Raw genomic sequence first — 18,044 nt, 5'->3', positions numbered from 1 at the left:
AGAAATCTAAACACTATCAACAGTCTCCTCTTGTCAACCAGAGTTTGGCATATCAAGTTTATTGAAGACCTTTCTAAACAGGTAGATCATGCATTTCTGTACATAAAATAGAGACCGTTTCTGCAAATCTTATGAAAAATCTAGCTGATCCTCCCCTCTTTTATTCAAAGGCTGAGGATGTTATTTGTTAATATTTAAATTTACAGAAAATCCCACCTAAAGGGCCTACTGAGATAATGAGATTTTAAAATTTTGTTTTTACAGAAATAATTATTGTATGCTTCTTCATTTCTTCAGAATATACTTGGATCACACTTTTCATTTTATCTCTGTAACACTGGAAGAAATTACCATTATTTCTTCGTCAAAACATATTGTCATACCCAACGACTGGACCTCAAGAGCTGTTGTGAGTGAAGAGAAAACTGTAGGGATGGGATGTGACTATGATTAAAACCCTATAATGGAAGACTCAAGTGAGTATGGTCAAGAGCAATGTGCCCATGAAACTCAGGGAATAATGAAGGGTGTTACTGACCACAGCTGTTGCAAAGAAGCTGACTATCTCAACACAAAGGGATTGGAGAGTGGCCTTTGTTTTAGATAAACAGCTATCAACAGTTAAACAGATCAACTAGTGATGAAAATGTTTATTTCTGTGTTCATTTTAAAAGTGTTAATGTCTCCCTGAGTTCTCCAGATGAGCATGGTGTGTGGATTTAGGTGTGAATATGTTGCTCAAAGTATTTAAAAAAAAAAAAAAAAAAGACAAACAGCAAAAGAATTTTGAAGAGAGCAACAGGCCTGAGCTGGCTTCAACCCGGGCAAGTGGGGACACCCAATGCCGTGATGATGAGTATATAAAGACCAGCAATGGGAATCACATTTTTACTATGATTCAACTGTATACTACAATTGCTGTATTGCCCTTGTATAGTAAATTTAGTACATTGCTCCTCTAAATCGAGAGCAAATGCAACATCAGATCTTTTAAATTTGATTTTGATATGAAACATTTCCCCCTCCACATGTGGAATATCTAAACAAATTTGATCGGAGTATTAGAATCCTACAGCTGTATTTCACAAATGATCAAACATGAAATTCAAAGTATAAAGGGCAAGCTTGCATTACTGTGTTCACAGAAATGACACAGGCTTAGAAATTCTGTCTCCTTCATTTAAAATTTGGAGCATACTTCTTTCCCCAGTATAAGTGGGCTGATAGCTAGTGACACTCTCGGTGATCTGGCATAAAAATTAAGTATGCCAGATTCGTGGCCATGACAGCACTGAAAGGGGACAGTTTCTCATCCAGTTTATAACAAAATTTTAACCAGTTAGCTGCATCAGCTAAAACAGTGTTACTGTAGCTCAGAATCAGGCAAAATGGTTGTATATCTTTTTTCTTATTTAAATTGGCCATTGAATTATTTCTTTCTTCCAGACTCTGGTTATTTATACACTTGATATTTTGGATCAGATAACTCATGCAAGAGAACTAAGCAGTTTCAGAAAAACTGTCAAACAAACCATGTGTTTTTTGGCTCCTGTTCACTGTCATATTTGGCAACAAATACATAAGCTACTAGCTAACATTTGGTTCAGAAAATTATGTGTAACTTCTTTAAATATTGACGCACAGCTTGGTAATGAAGTTCAGCAGAATCTACAGCTGCAAGATATTTCAAGAGGATTGGGTATTTACCAAAAATGAAAGGTGGTAGAAATCTGTTTTTTTGTTAAAATTGTTGATGGTTCATATTTCAGAATAAAATAATTAACTCATATTTCATACATAAATCTAATTTAACTGTTCCAATAATTATTCCTTCCAAATGCATGTTGTTACTTTACACAAAGCAGATTTTATAAACACGTCCTTTCTTTATGTGTCATCAGTGGCTTTTAAGAGAAACATCAGCTCATCCTTAAAACCAAACCCAGCTTGGCACACTGTCATTCTCCCTGTGATTCTCTCACACTCACGTTTGATTTTAATGTCAGTCTGGCACTTTCTTATAGAGCAACATACAGAATACTAAATATCATACAGAACTATTCAACTTAATTTGCAATATTTTCAGTTCAGAGAATAGTTAGTCATTTTAAGTTCTAGTTGTGATGCCAAGTCACAACTTATAAAAGAAGTGATCTCAAATTAATGAATAACTTCCCCTTAGTAAAAAAAAAATAAAAAAATAAAAATAAAAATTTACAAATTCAATCCACGGATTCCCTTTTAAACAAAAATAATTGGTTTAATACTCACTTTGCAAATACAAGTTTCTGTGCATGGATCTTCGTTAATGCTGCCAATTAGGCTGCAGTTACAACGAAGGCAGTTTGGATAGCCTCGATACCCAAATGCACAACGGTCGCATTTTTCTCCTGTGTAACCTTCTCTGCATTGACATTGACCTGGCCACATCTCTTGAAAAGCAAAAATTGATAAATAAACAAATAAGAACAGGCAGTAAACTGGATTCAAGATGTCTCAGAGAATGCAAGTAAATTAACATCCCTTTTTTATTTATTCCATGTTAATTCAATTTATTTATTTCATTTATTTATTCCATCTTAATTAGTCCACGGACACTTGACATAATGTCAGTCTCACCATCCATTTTTCGTGTTCAGAGTACAGATGCAGAGGCTGCAGCAGAATCGATTTTATGACAGCTGTAACAGCATTCATGAACAACAGTGTTAGATCTCAATCCTTCATATTGTTTTACAAAGTCAGAGCCTTCCATCTCCCACACAACAAGACCACATTCAGGAACCTGAGACATCTTTCACCTCACTTTTCTAAATATCCACCATTGTTTTGAAATGGTACCTAACTGGCAGCCATTCACAAAAAGAAACTGTTCTCTCATAGTTTACATCCCAGACACATTACCCAGATTTTAAGTTTAGAGAGAAGCTATTTCCTGTTCCCTTACCATGCTGTGAGTCAGCATGGTGCTCATCTTTAACACAGTCAGAACTCAAAGATCCAAATGGGTCACAGCCACAGGGATAGCAGGGGTGATCATCATAGGGAGAAACCTACAAGACAAATGTTCTCTGTCAAATTCTCAAATAATTAACTGGAAAATTAAAAAGTTACTTCTGTTTCTTGTCTGGGATCACTGGAACTAGCACAAATGAGGACTAGAAAAACTGGTATACAACAATAGATCAAGGGACTCAATCTTTTTAATTTTAGCAAACAGAAAATGGGGGGATTGCAGTCTAGAAAAAAAAACAAACAAACAACAACAACAAAAACTTAAATGCAGGAACAAAATTTGGTCTTCAATAGCACAGGCAAAGGTACAGTAACTGTAATGGCTGGAAGCTGAAACTTGACACATTCAGCCTAAATACACTTTTTTATTATTATTTTTTTTTTTTTTTTTAGAGTGACAGCTGTTAACCACTGTGGTGGTTTGCCAAAGATTATGGAAATGTTTAAGACAAGAATGGATGTTTTTTGCAAAGGTACTCTAGTTCAAAGAAGAAGGAAATGAAAAAAATCCTTGGCTCTGTATTCAATGGGCGGACAGATTATCTATTCATGAAGATTCATTCTAACTTCAAGCTCTATGCAACTTTGTAATATAAGGCGATGTAACTCTCATGGAAAGGATTTTCTTTTTTATAAGGGAAACCTGAAGTTTTCCTTTGAGTACTTTGGATGTAAAGCAAATCAGTAATGACCTCTGTATACATATATAGTGGCCACAAATACAATGAATACTTCAGTGCTTTTTAAAACAAGTGAATTAGAGAATCTAGGACTCCTACAACTCACTCTTGCTCTCTGCACCTATTTATGCTGGATTTCTAAAGCATGGGCTTTTGAAAATATGCATGAACCTGCTGAAGCAAGACCTTGTGGGGTAGAAACTTTAGAACCATGTGATGGTCTTTTTAAACACTGATTGAAATGGGCTGGTATAGGACAGTACATAATTCTGGCACTTCTGAAGACATCAGATCTTCAGTGTTGGCACTTTTTGAGCTTTATCCACAGGAGAAATGGGTTTCCTATCACAACATCTACATTTCCGCACTAGGAAAACATATTTATTTACTCTTTTCTTCTCTAACAGTTTCTTTTAGAGCAATTAGACCTGCCATTCCACACAACTGGAGAAGCACTTTATGCTTTTCTCTGAAAATTATGGTGGTATGTGATTTATTAAAAAATAAAATAAAATCCTGTATAGTTTTTAGTTATTCTACAATGGATAACAGCATATGTATGAATGTAAAAGAACATTAAAATGGTATATTCCAGATCTTACTTTGTGTGGTCTAAAGTATCCATCAGCACACGTTTCACAGTTGATACCAGTAGTGTGTTGAGTACAGTTTAAACAGACACCACCTCCTATATACTGGCCATGAATATCCATGCTCCTTTTCTGATCTGCAATACTCTGATTGTAATAACAATCTTCTGCTTTGTTATGACAGTTGCACTCTAAGAAGAAATACAAAAGAAATCCACTTTTTTAAAAGATGTACATTACATTACAGTTTCTACCACACGTTTTTCAAAGAGAAAATTGTAAGTCAAAGAACATATCAATTCATCTCAAATGTGTGATTTTTTTTTCCCATTAACCATGCTCTATGCACCAGTAGTCTCACATACACTCAATTTCTTAGTAAGTAAGCACATTTCAAAAACACTGTCACCACTTTAATAGCACCCTTCTTAACAGTATTCCACAGATCACACTCCTTTCAGGAGTGATGTCAATAGCGATCTGTGCTATTACTTTTAGCTGCTGTTACATCTTCTGTCTTCTGTATTATAGAATAAAATCTGCCTGATTCATCTCTTATTTGTATTGTAGACAAAAGTCTAAGAAGTCAACAGTGCCAGTAGATAAGTATATATTTGATTTAGGTTAGAACATACTTTTCAGTCTAAACAAGCACTTATTTTCCAAACAGTAACATTGAAATTTATGTAAAAACTTCTACTAAAAAATACTTTTCCGTTAGCAACTGTAAGTTTTATCTAGTATGTTTTTAATTGTCTGCAGCTTGTGCCAGGCATTAGTGATATGAGGAGGGAAAATACACTAGCTAGCCCTAGACACACTCATCTGTACTGAACTACTGTCACAGCCTAAGCCAATCTATCAACTAATCTGAAATGTAATTGGCCAGTAAGGACTTTCTTTCAAAAGATTTGTTATCAGAACAAAGGTGATTTTTGTTTTTTACCTGGCAAAATTTATGATCAAGTAAGAAGTTTGCATTTCAAGTAGCCAACAAAGGGATTGATGCAAATCTGCTAGTTTTTACAGGAGTATAATAAATCCCCGAGCCTCTTTTGTCTCATCCTTTCTGAAAGTTTTACTGCATGCCACTTCCATTAACCAGGCAGTCACATTAGATAGAATATTCAAAATCATCTAAACAGTTAAGATTAGAAGTAGGCTCTCTACTCCATGAAGACAGTTTTTAGGCTATTTGGGGGAATCAGTGTAGATCTGTAAGAAAAGCAACCTCAAACAAGAGCATAGTAAGCCTTTATGAAATTATCTAAACCTTTGTGCATACTTACTCTCACATTTGTTGCCAGCAGAAATGGTTCCTGGTCTCCATGGTTTCTGATGATACCCAGGACAGCATTTGTTACAGCTCTCTCCACATGTGTTGTGCTCACACTGGCACTGCAATTTCTAGGAAAAAGAAGAAAACACATCATTTTCTTTAAATATTTTTAAACAGAAAACTTACTCAATGTTCTCATAAGTCTGCCTAATATCTGATTTATTCCCCAAAAAATGTCAACGCTCACATATACTAATCAATTAGCATTAAACTATTCAATCACATTGTATCAACTACTGGGGAGTAGCATTTCTACAACAAGGAAACTCCTCCTTTTGCAACTCAGACTATTTCTTGTAATGCCTTTCAAGTTGTTTAATTTTAATGCCAAAGTAAAAATTCCCTTCAAAAAAGTTAAATTACCAGAGACCCAGATATGCTTACAAAGAAAAGGAAGAAAATTATAGCAAATAATTTGTATGCATTATGTAGTATTTTAGCCTTCTCTTTCCCATTCTTAGGCAAAGACCTTTTTAAATTGGACAAGTTGTTTTGTAAAAATAGATCAATGAGATCAAAAAATACCTTTGTGATTTCATCCAGGGGACAGCTTCGAGCGTGGCCATAACAAATACACATGCCACCAACAGAGATGTCCTTTATTGAGTAGTAGTACTACAAAAATTAAAGTTGAAGAAAGAATGATTAAAAGACAATACATATATATATATATATACATACACACACATATATATTCCCTCCTACATAATAAAATGCCAGCATTCTATTATTTTGTGACTTAAAACATGTCAAGAAAATGCTATTAATTTCTCTCACTTAGAAAAGTAGAATAGCATCACAGTCATTTATGTTGGAAAAGTCCTTTAAGATCATCTGGTCCAACCTTTCACTTAGCCCTGCCAGGTCCACCATTAAACCATGTCAGTAAGCTCTACATCTACGTGTTTTTTTGAAGACCTCCAGGGACGGTGACTCAACTACTTCCCTGGGCAGCCTGTTCCAATACTTCACAACCCTTTTAGTGGAAAAAAAATAAATAAATAAATAAAATCCTAATATTCCTAAACCTCCCCTGGCACAACTTAAGATCATTTCCTTATCTTATTGCTTGGTGCTTGGGAAAAGAGCCCAATCCCCGCCTTGCTATAGCCTCCTTTAAGGTAACAATAGAGCACAATAAGGTCTCCCCTGAACTTCCTGTTCTCCAGCCTAAATAACCCTAGCTCCCTCAGCCTCTTCTCATAAGACTTGTTCTCTAGACCGTTCACCAGCTTTGTTCCTCTTCTTTGGACATGATCCATCACCTCAATGTCCTCTTTGCAGTGAGAGGTCCAAAACTAAAAACAATATTTGATGTATGGCCTCACTAGAGCTGAGTCCAGTGGGACAATTACTTCCTTAGTCCTGCTGGCTACACTATTCCTCGTACAAGTCAGGATGCTGTTGGCTTTCTAGGCCACCTGGGCACACTGCTGGCTCATTCAGCTGGCTGTCAACCAATACACCCACGTCCCTTTCTGCCAGGTGGCTTTCCAGCCACTCATCTCCCAGCCTGTAGTGATGCATGGGGTTGTTGTGACCCAAGTGCAGGACCTGTCACTTGGCCTTTTTGAGCCTCATACTGTTGGCCTTGGGCCATTGTTCCAGCCCATCCAGATCCCTCTGCAGAGCCTTCCTACCCTCAAGCAGATCAACACTTGAGCCCAATTTGGTGTCATCTGCAAACTTACTGAGGGTGCACTCGATCCCCTCATCCAGATCATTGAGCTGGGGGAAGCCTTCCATTTGGGATTTATTTTTTTTTCCTATGTTTTTGCTCAGTGGTACAAAACAGCAACTAAGTTTTAACTTTAAATAATGCACCATTACTAAGTTTCAGGAAAGACCAGCAACTGTAACCAAAATTTGCTTGTAAAAGAAACATTTTTCCACCATAAAAGCCATGCAGCATAACAAAATGCTATATTTGAATTTCAGTTTGTGAAGTAAATGTGTGCTTTCTTAAAATGGGAACTATGCCCTCCCTTAAAATCACTTTGTGCACCTCCTTCTAGATTAAGTCTGCTACTAGTGTGATGCAGTGTACTAGGGTATCCAAACTTTTAGCTTAAAATTGGTGATACAGCAGAATAGAATCCATTAATATTGCGATGTGGTGAGCAAAAGCAGATACATAAGGAAAAGATTTAATTTTCAAGGCAAGGAAGAGGCAGGAAATGACCATCTGGGTTCAGTTACAGCTGCAGTATCAACATGGTTGGCTTGTTTGTATCCTGGGAAGTATGTACTTGTAGAAGAGGGGAATGAAAAAAAATATTTTTTGACCACACTTCTAGGTAAAAGTTCAAGACTCTCAGATCTAACAGCCCTAGGGTCATCTGCTTCAGGATGAGGTGGCGGCCTTGGGTGGTCAGACCTGCTGACTCCATGGACTGTTATTTCATGGAAGGATATTGGAGCCAGAGGAAACTAGCCTCTTTGATTGAATACTTAATTTTTAAGTGTTTATTTTTTTTTTTATTATAACATTACAGGGGAAAAAAAAAAAAAAAAAAAAAAAAAAAAAAAAAAGAGAGAGAACAATAAGCCCCAATAAGCCCTTAATTACAGAGTAGAGGTCCAGACTGGGAAAAGTAGGAGGATGACCAGAAAGCAGAGCTGTATTTGTTAGTACAGAAAAAGCTCATTGCATTCACTTCTTCATCCCCTTTGTCTTGTTTTCTTAAAGCTTAAACTCTGTATGGCTCACAGCAGCTGTGTGCAGCTTGAAGTTGAACAACAGACTAATGCTAACCAAATGCTACAGAGAGCAATAAATAAAAGAAGCAAAACACAGAAACAAACCTGCTGTTGAACACTTGGAAAAGTTCTGCATCAGCCCTTTTGCAAGATTGTATACAAGACACCAATAAAATTGGTATCAACAACTGGATGTAAAGTCTTCAAAAACAAAAATGGAATACAGAAAGCTGGAAATGACTATCTTGGTTGTCATTGGTCACACAATGGATGAGACACAAAGTGAGACATCAGGACACAAGAACCCTGGCCCAGTAAAACCCATGTCTTATGGAGATGAAGATGCGTAGCTGTTCATGCAGAGCTGCACTAAATCTTGCTGGGTAAACTAATACTAAGCCCTGGATTATACAGCAGTGTATGTTATGAAGGCAATGGGTATGCTTATCCTCAGCACCCTTGTTTCCCAAGTAAACTGCATGTTTGTATCTCAAGCCTTCCTTTTTGGGGTGTATTTCTTGATATTACAGTATTATGGAAAGGCTTAAATATCTACCAGCCTGTTCCATATGAATATCTCACCTGTTCAGCTTTTGTGTTAACTGCTATCCTACGTACAGCAAAGCACAGCTGGAACAGACACCTAATCCTCATGCATGCAGTCCCTGTTATAACAACTCCCCCATGGGGTAGGTGGAACGAATGGAACATCCAGATCTTGTGCTTCTGAAATGCTGCAGCTGAACAGGCACCTTCAATGGAGATGAGAGTGGGGCTGCCTTGAAAGTGCCCACCAAAGCCCGCTAAGAACCAGGCTCCTTTTTCTCTTCTATACACAGCCACCCAATCCAGTTTCAATATCAAGTGTGTAAAGATTACTTTAAGAAAAGTGTTAAAATTCTAGATGTTTTGCATTATTATTTCTGTGCTTGAACACAGTAAATTAAAATGGTGTAAAGAAAAGAAGAAAACTCTTATCAGACATCAAAATTCACTGTAGCAAGGTTTACAAATAATTTTTATGGATCAGAGCACTGAAAACTTAACACACAAGAAAATGTACTGAAATTGCATAAAGAGCAACCTCAAGTGACACTTTCATGTAGCCAGACCCTATTTTTTCTTTTTTTATAGAGAATTAGAAATGACATTCCTAGCTTAAATCATTTGAGTAAACAAATAAATAAAAGGAAACAAAAAATAATCTTTAAAATTATTTCTTGAAGTTGTATCTGGCAAGGTATTGTTGCTAATAAAGTCATAGGGAAGGCAGAAATTAGTTAACAACCCGATAAAACAACTCTGTGAATGGCAATGATCAAGTACTTCGTCAAAGAGATCAGAAAAGGCTTTCCCATTCTGCCACACTGAGAAGTGTTTCTGAACAATCATCTTACCCTTCTGGTAACAATGGGGTCTAGTTCTTTAGGATCATGATGGCTGAGAGTCATGAGGTCAGCATTAAGGGTTCTAATGCGCTGCAGTCGTAAGCGAATGTATCGTGCAGAAGTAAATTCCAAAAGCTTTTCCGAAGGATCATCAGCACTAGGCCTACCGTTGATCAGTGATGTGTGAATCTAGAAAGAGGGAATGACTTAATCATAAACATAATTATGATCTATTTGCAACAACAAACATCTTAGTGTGAGAATTAAAAACATAGAAATTAAGCTTGTTTTCTAGCAACTGAGGATGGTGAGATGTTGACTCACCTGGAATTATTTTTTATTTCCCACTTTCCACCTGCAGGTATAACTCCCACTTCCTGAATAACACAGTTCTGAAACCACCAGTCTTGGCTTATCATAAAGTCTCATGGCTCCTGGATATTTGTGGAGTTAACATATGGAGAAGTGCAGTACCACAAGCTAGTCCTTAGTTACCTGGTCTTCCTTCTTCTCCCTTATTGACATGGAACATGCAACTCTGGCCATAAGCATGGTTTTGTCCTTACAGATTTTTCCTAAACAATTTGTAGAGATCTTATTGCAAAATATAATATTGTGCATGTGCTCAATGTGGAGTCATTAATTCTATATCCTGTTGGGACAGGGCTGCCCAGTCAGCAAAGAATACTCCGTGATACGACAGCACAGTGGGAAGCCACAATGCAGATAATTGAAAGCAGGAGGCTGCCACCACGAAACAACCCATCTGGTCTCCATCTCTCCATCTCACACAATCCCAAGTTAGCCCCAGTAATATGGCTTTTGTTATCAAGCAGTGCAACTTATTCCAGAAACAGCTTCCTGCTCCTTTCCAAAGCAACTTAAAAGCACACAAAGATATAGTTTAATGTGATCATAGATTCATAGCTGACAGTTTGTGCTACATTTTGAGGTAGAAACTGCAAAATGAGACCCTAATACCACAAACAAGTGTTAAACAGTAAACCTGATGTCCGCCACAAATAATAAAGGGTTATGCACTAGGCTCATCAGATACATTTTAGAGTGCAAGGCACATCCTCATTTATGCAGAACAATTTTGTCTCATATACTACTCTTGGATTTATAGTTTGACCTTTCCTAGTATTGTCAAATATTTCTCCTGAAAATATTACTAAAAATTTAAAATAATAATAAAGAAGTAGTTTAGTTCTGCACAACTAGGGACTTCACAGACAGCAATTGTGTTATTTCAAAAATATACGGAGTCTGGTAATGGAGTTCATACTCTCTACTATATGCTTTTGCCATTTATGGTCTATCACCCTTATTTCTAAATAGTCTAATATAACATGGTTGAATAATTTCACTTTTCAAATAGCCTATTTAGAAACTAATCGTCATTTTCCAACTGCAGAAAAACAGTTATCTGACCTTTTTCCAGGTCAGATCCTACAAATTTGAATCACCTTATATAATATTCAGCTCTCATAGAAGCAGAGAATTCCTCTAGAACATATAGACAATCCCAAAACAGGATTAACTGAACTTGTGTTAGACGTTTGACCAATCTGTTCTTGAAGACCGTTGTTGATGGTAACTCTGCAATCTTCCAAGACAACGTACTACTGTCCTTTCCTTGTTCTATTGTTAGAAATTCTCCTTATCTCTGAAGCATATTTTACTTCTTGCAGTTTCAGATCACTTCTTTCATCATCTCTCACAGACATAAAGAACAGACTGCTCCTCCAATTACCCATGTTGTATGCAACCCACCTCTGGATGCCCACCCATCTCAGTCTGTTTTCTCTAGGTAAACTGTTGCAATATATTCATTCAGAAGTCATATTTTTTGATGGCATTTACAAGACAGAACTGTTGGCCAAATATTCAAATAACATTGCATTGCTTCCACTGAAAAAAATATATATACAGATAAACTCACTATACATAAGCCCAACTGTAGCATTGTGGATCATATCCTACTCATTTGGCATTAATTACAGATGTAGAATTGGTTTAGCTCATCGCAATCCTTTGATTTTCATAATGAGAGAAGGAGTGTTAGTTCTAGCATGCTGTGTTTTCTTCTTACCATTTAGGCTCTAAAGTTCTGAAGACCTAAAAAGGTCTTTTACAGCCAACTGGCCTTACCTCCTGCGCAACACAAGCCATTTCATTTTAGATAATCTCTCCTGCCTCAAGCTCCAGTTCTCTGGGAATACATATTATCTCTATTCATGAATAGTGTTTTCAAATGATGAAAAGTTTAACCTTATTCACATTTTCATTCTAAACTTATCTACTGGCTAGACCAGTAGAAAATCTGTAATAATACATTGTAATTTACATAGAGGCAATAGGGGAATCTTTCCTACTAGGAAAAGGAAGAAATAGTAGGGACAGATACATTAAGGAAGAAAAATAAAGATTCTCCATGTACACTGCTGTATTTGGCTAATATACTTCTTGCATTTTGTTTATATACGCCTTACATATGCTGATATATTTGAATTATATATTTTTGTCTTATTTGTCTTCCCTAATTGAAGATCATTTCTCAGCAGTTGTAGTCTGAGCCTTGGAATTCATCATAAGCCCTGACTTCATTACATAAATTTCTGGAAGCAGAGTATTATGAAGATCTATGAGCACATCTTCAAGCAGTATTAATCAAGTTAACAACAGATTATATAACAGTGCAGTTATACCTCTTTAAACCTGCGAAAAATCTAGCAGCCAAACTGGCAAAATGTCTGATTTAGCTAAATGTTGTTAAGACACATTGAGACACATGGTCATTTTACCTTGTTCTTTCAGATCAAGGCACTACAAGCAAAATGTACAACAGTGGCTTGCTAACAAATGCTGGATAAGGATACAAAGCAGGTATCTGCAGACATCAACTGATGTGTGGAACTTTGTAGAGCCCCATACTTAAGTTCAATATATTGTCCAGAACCAATTACAAAGCATTAAATATATATACATTTTAAAAGGATGCCAAAGTTCATTATGACATTCTCTGTCCAGGAATATTCTTGTCTGCTGTTCCAGCTACAATGGAGCAGTCTGTTCTTTGTGAGCAACATTTATTTATGTAGCACACAGAAACTTAATTCTGTCATTTTTTATATTCTTCTACTGTTTTTATGCTATTACATGTAGAAAACAAACAAAAAAAAAAAAAAAAAAAAAAAAACACAATGTTCTGGATAGGGCTGTTGATTAAAAGGAGAAAAGTCACTAATCTGAATCTCTATCATTTCTGGGTTGGAGCTGGACAGCCTATCAGACATTCATTACAAGAGGCACTGTTTGTACACAGTCAGCCTAAGGGCTTTCTGATTAATTGTGGTGAAAGCCAGGTTAAGTTTCTTTGTCTGTTCCATTTGATCTGTAGGGGATATGTTTACATCACTGAAACAAAAATTTGATTAAAATAAATGGGACTTGACATCACCTGAATTTCATCGGTTTTGTCTGAAACATAATTTTATGTGAAAAAGCTTGACAAACTTCAGCCCTTTACTGCACACACTCCACTCTTTTTTTTTAAGCAATAAATACATGTTGGCTCCTATGAAGCTAAGAGTTAGTAGCATTCTCCATAGGATAACACTGCATTTATTATCATACTCTTGCATGATAGCATTCACAATAGAATAACCACTGGTTTTAATGTATCGTTTCATTATGTGGCTGCCTCTATGAAATAAATTACACAAATACCATGAATAGAGTTTGCTAAAAGAACGAACAATCAACAGTGAGGCTGCACAACTCATAGCTCTTTTAATTATGCTTCATCCCTGAAACAATGCCAAGGCTAGTTTAGGAGTTCCAGCTGTGCTGAGCACTTCAACAGTGTTTGCAGCTTTATCTCACGACCAGGTGTTCCTAACACAGGGATTTTCTTTATTAAATGAAAAACCTGGCAGAACATAGAGCCTCTGTTGCAGCCTTTCATAGGATAAAGCAACTAATAATTCACAGTTAATAGCCACCATCAAATTATGTGTACAGAGAGAGAGCAAAGAGTTTTGTAATAGGAATGTGTAGAGCTAAAGACAGGTTTTATCCCAACTTTTAAAAGTTTTCTATACTGGTACATGATGTAAAGATAGTATCATTAAAGAAGAATAACAGATCATCTGGTAGTGCTGAGGGCGATGAACTCTGTAATTGGAATTCAAGTGTTTTCAAGTTACAATCAGTCCATGTTCACACTCGCAAACTGCAAGTGCAAAAACAAACGTACCTCTCCATGTTCCAGGGGAACAAGTCTGGAGTAATAGGAGGTGCAGATCACTTCATCATCTCTCTTGTACGTTGGTGGCCCAATTCTTGGTGTGATATTATAACGAGTTAAACATTCTGTGTCGCTAATTGCATAGTACTGCCATGGTCTGAACTCTGTGCCATCTATGGAGCGTTCCAAAATCCAGTTTCCAGGTCGTGGAGCATTAGCAGATTTGATGATGACATATGCAACTTGAAAGACCTAAAAAAAATGAAAAAAGAAAATTTTAACACTTCATTCTGCTGTAAAAGACCACAAGAGGCCAGCTGCTAAAATTAACTAAAATTTTAAAGGCAGTACGCAATTTGCCTGGAGAGAGGGTAAAATTTGGTAGACTGGCTCTAGATAAAATTTTTGCATAAGCTTTTGACCAAAGGCTAGATTAATCTTTTATGATACTAATGGAAATATGTATCATTTTTTGTCAAAACTCTGAATATTACAACAAAACAAACTGAAATATATATACTTGTATATTTACACACAAAGTTGATTTCCGGATTACTTGGGAATAACAGTCTTTCTAAGGGAAGTGTGCTATTTAGCTTTTTTGGACCACTGAAGGCTTCAACGAAGTGAGTTCTTTTTTTTTTTCTTCCAAAAACAGCTGCAGCCAAAACAATTCTTTGTTTCACACACATTCATTTTAGCTTGGAGTTTAATCCTCCTGCTAATAGCATTTATGATAAGCTTTTTACATCCTATATTAAAAATCTCCATGCATTCCACTTTCATTCTGCGTTGAAGTTATTTAAGCATAAGGCTACTTACAGACACTGCTGAAAATGTACATAGATAAAGTGAATATGACAAATATAAATATGATAATGTTAATTAAATCGTTCTTTTAGGACATGGAATCTCTCAGCTATGTGCATAACCTTGAGGTGTTTTTTTTTGTTGTTGTTGTTTTTGTTTTTAAACTCTTCTGTGTCCAAAGTGAAAACTCTATTCCCACAACAGCATTGTTCTGCTCTCTTCTCTGAGTAGGCAGGACAGTAATTAAGTTTATATCACCTTTCCAGTGACCTTGTTGTGGCAGCTAGGTAACCTGTGCTGGCCTGCAACTAGCTACAGCATCAGCCACGAACACTGAAATGATCTTACTCCAAAACTACTACCTTTTTCCTTAACTAATGCCCCCATTGCCTCACAAAAGGCTCTTTGCAAATTGATAAGACTCCTTATAAGAGTTTAATGTTTTACGTGCAGTATATTATCAAGCCACATTTGGAAAAAGAAAAACACCGTGCTATTTTACCATCACAGAGGTCTGTATTCTCACTAAAGTGGACCACTTGGTTAGCTGGTATAATTATTGTAACTCCTATGATTTCTTTCAGACATTTTTAAACATGTTTTGGGGTTGTTTGTTTGTTTTGTAACTTGTTGTTGTATTTGTTTCACAGTACTGATGAAAGCCAGAGCAAGAATAACACTTGCCATGAAAAAGCAAATTTCAGTTCCGTCAAATGGAGAAATAAACATACAAAAACAGAGCAATTACATTGTATGCACAAGTGAACAGAGCTTTACTTAGGAAATCTACAGACACTTGTGATTTTTTTTTTCCACCTCATCTTTAAATTCTGACTTTTTGGATTTAATATCTAAAAAAGTCAAACAATCTTGGTTTTGATTAAAAATCATACATAAAATGTGATAGTCAGCTGGTCTGATTTTATTTTTATTTATTTATTTTTCTCTGTGCTTGCTCTCATCAACTAAACTACTTCCCTACTTATTACACAGTTGGCTGAACAACAAATGATCTACTTCTGATTACACTGAGATTTTTCAAGACCGATTATGTTCTGCAGCTGATGTGGCTAGTTTTAAATCCAGTTCCAACCAGTAACAATAAGTTATCCTTCATCACAAACTAACTGCAGGCAGAAATAAAACCGGAAGATACTTTCATACGAGAGTATGTAGATGACATTTATTTTAAATATCAAGTTTCTTGGTGAGGGGAAAAGCTATATAAAGATAAAATTTCTCACAGCAACTTCCAGAGCAGTTCATTTTAATGTCGTATCCTTTAAAGCCAATGTGTTTTTTTTTTCAGAAAAGTAGCCCAGTCTGGTTCTCAAGTCTTCTAGTGATTTATTTTTCTTCCATGTACACAGTTCTCCAAAAACTGAATTGAATATATTTGAAACTAAGAACCCAAAAGAGGCATTCAAAAAATAATGAATGGTCTGTATCTGTTGAAGTATGTATAGTATACTTCAACATATAGCATGTGTAAAAAAACACTGCCAGGCTCTTTTCCCTGTGGATTTTCTCAAGTCTCTTCCACATATAGCCCATAAGTACCTGAAAATACTTCATAGGTAAATTCACATGATACTGAATGTCAGTAAACTCTAGAATATGTCAGTCCCTGAAATTATATAGGTTAAATATATAAATGAAAGGATATTGCATAAATGCTCCTGCTATCAAGAAATCACAAGCCAACCTGCCAGTAGAAGTTATGTTCTCAGGAATTACATTCCCAAACAAGAGAACAAAGCTAACAGAGGGATTCAGGTGTCCCCAGTGTGTTCATATGAAGACATTTTAAGGAACGTCAGTTTTGGCTTGGGAGACCTCATATCCCATAACCTATGCAACCTAGAATGGATCTGAACCAGGATTCCATATAAGGCAAACTGACACCAACATCCTCAGTATTTCCTTAAAGATTTTTACTTTAATGAGGTCTCCACATTTGAACATCACTGAGGGCAGTTTCTTCCCACTCTACATGTTCATTCATTGTCCACAAACTGGCCGTGTGATAAACTTGAGCTGTGTGGCAAGAGCTAATGATTTGTATGCTTTAATCTGACTGTATAGCTTTCCCAGGACTCATTTCCTTATTGAGCTGCAAGGGTAAAAAGGGCAAGCCAAAGCAAGTTAGCAATTCCCAAGCAGCCATAGATTAGAAGTGTCATTTTACAGGCATTTCAATCCTGACTGTAAAGATCAGCCAAATAAACCTGTACTGAAGAACCCCTTCTTTGTAGCAGCAATACCAACATAACACATCACTTTTACTTTCTTTAGCTTTTCTAATGACCTTGTTTCCCTGAATGCAGATCAAGCGACATCAGGTACTCTGTTCTTGTAAAAGGTTGGCAGATAAATCCTTTTCCCCATTCATCAGGCAATTTTACAAACTCTTTTGCTCAAGACACTGCTAGCAGTGACCACACAGTAGATGCTAGCCAAATGTTCCTATTTCCACAGGCATGTCCTGGCAAGTACAATTTTTCCAGTAGTCTTTTTGGATAAAGACTGCCAGTTAAATTTTTCAATTTACTTAGGTTGACAGAATAGTAAGGGAAGATGTGCTGTCTATCCATAACTATTTGAGCCCCAGTCTCCAAAAGTGAAAAGTTAAAAGGAAGGATAAGTCCCAAAAGATTTTTTTTTCTAAATCTCAGATTAGTTTAACAGATCAGTTCCTTCTAATTTTATAAATTCAACTAAATCTTTCCTTCAGGATGAGTGCAGGAAGGCAATGTAAAAAACAGCCAAGCGTGCTTTCAAAATGGCATGACATGCTGTGGTGAAAATGCTTGCAACAACTAACATTACTCTGTATTTTAAGTAAACCTGAAAAAACCTTTCTGCTTAATGGTGTCAATACATATAGAGCTGGTACTTTTTCTCTGATTTCATTTTCCTTTCTGAATCCAAAAAGCCTAAAATGAATGATATTTTTGCAAACTCTCAGAGTCCAAGACTACATGAAGGGATATTCTGAGTATCAGTCTGCATTGTTCATATAAATAGTAAAATTCTGAGACCTAGCTAGCAATTGTTTGCTACATTTTGCTCTGATGCAACCATTGTTTTGAAATAGAAGTTAATTTTATTCAATCAGTGTATTATAAGAAAGTACAGATGAACGAGCACCCTGAATTTTTCATCATCAGTTTTATAGCAACAAGGCTTTAACTTGCCACATAAAGTAAATTAGCATTGATCTAGTCAAGAGAACTGTATTTTTTATATCAGCAAAGGGTTTGTCCTGAC

At 36.2% G+C, this 18,044-nt stretch overlaps 1 protein-coding gene across 1 annotated transcript in view; it reads right to left on the bottom strand.

The window, feature by feature from the left end:
* LAMA1 (laminin subunit alpha 1) overlaps positions 1-18,044 on the bottom strand; it is a 104,267-nt gene that overhangs the window by 61,833 nt on the left and 24,390 nt on the right. Inside the window, exons 4-10 of the mRNA XM_084508163.1 lie at positions 13,974-14,216; positions 9,722-9,901; positions 6,150-6,239; positions 5,575-5,692; positions 4,298-4,476; positions 2,948-3,053; positions 2,272-2,432 (exon numbers count right to left, since the gene is read on the bottom strand). Of these exons, the coding sequence (XP_084364289.1) occupies positions 2,272-2,432; positions 2,948-3,053; positions 4,298-4,476; positions 5,575-5,692; positions 6,150-6,239; positions 9,722-9,901; positions 13,974-14,216 (1,077 nt within the window). The remainder of the gene's footprint in view (positions 1-2,271; positions 2,433-2,947; positions 3,054-4,297; positions 4,477-5,574; positions 5,693-6,149; positions 6,240-9,721; positions 9,902-13,973; positions 14,217-18,044) is intronic.

The sequence above is a fragment of the Aythya ferina genome (genome assembly GCF_964211825.1).
Source record: "Aythya ferina genome assembly, chromosome: 2".
Classification (NCBI taxonomy): Eukaryota; Metazoa; Chordata; class Aves; order Anseriformes; family Anatidae; genus Aythya; species Aythya ferina.
The sequence above is the reverse complement of the archived record's forward strand: the minus strand, read 5'-3'. Positions and strand labels throughout refer to the sequence as shown.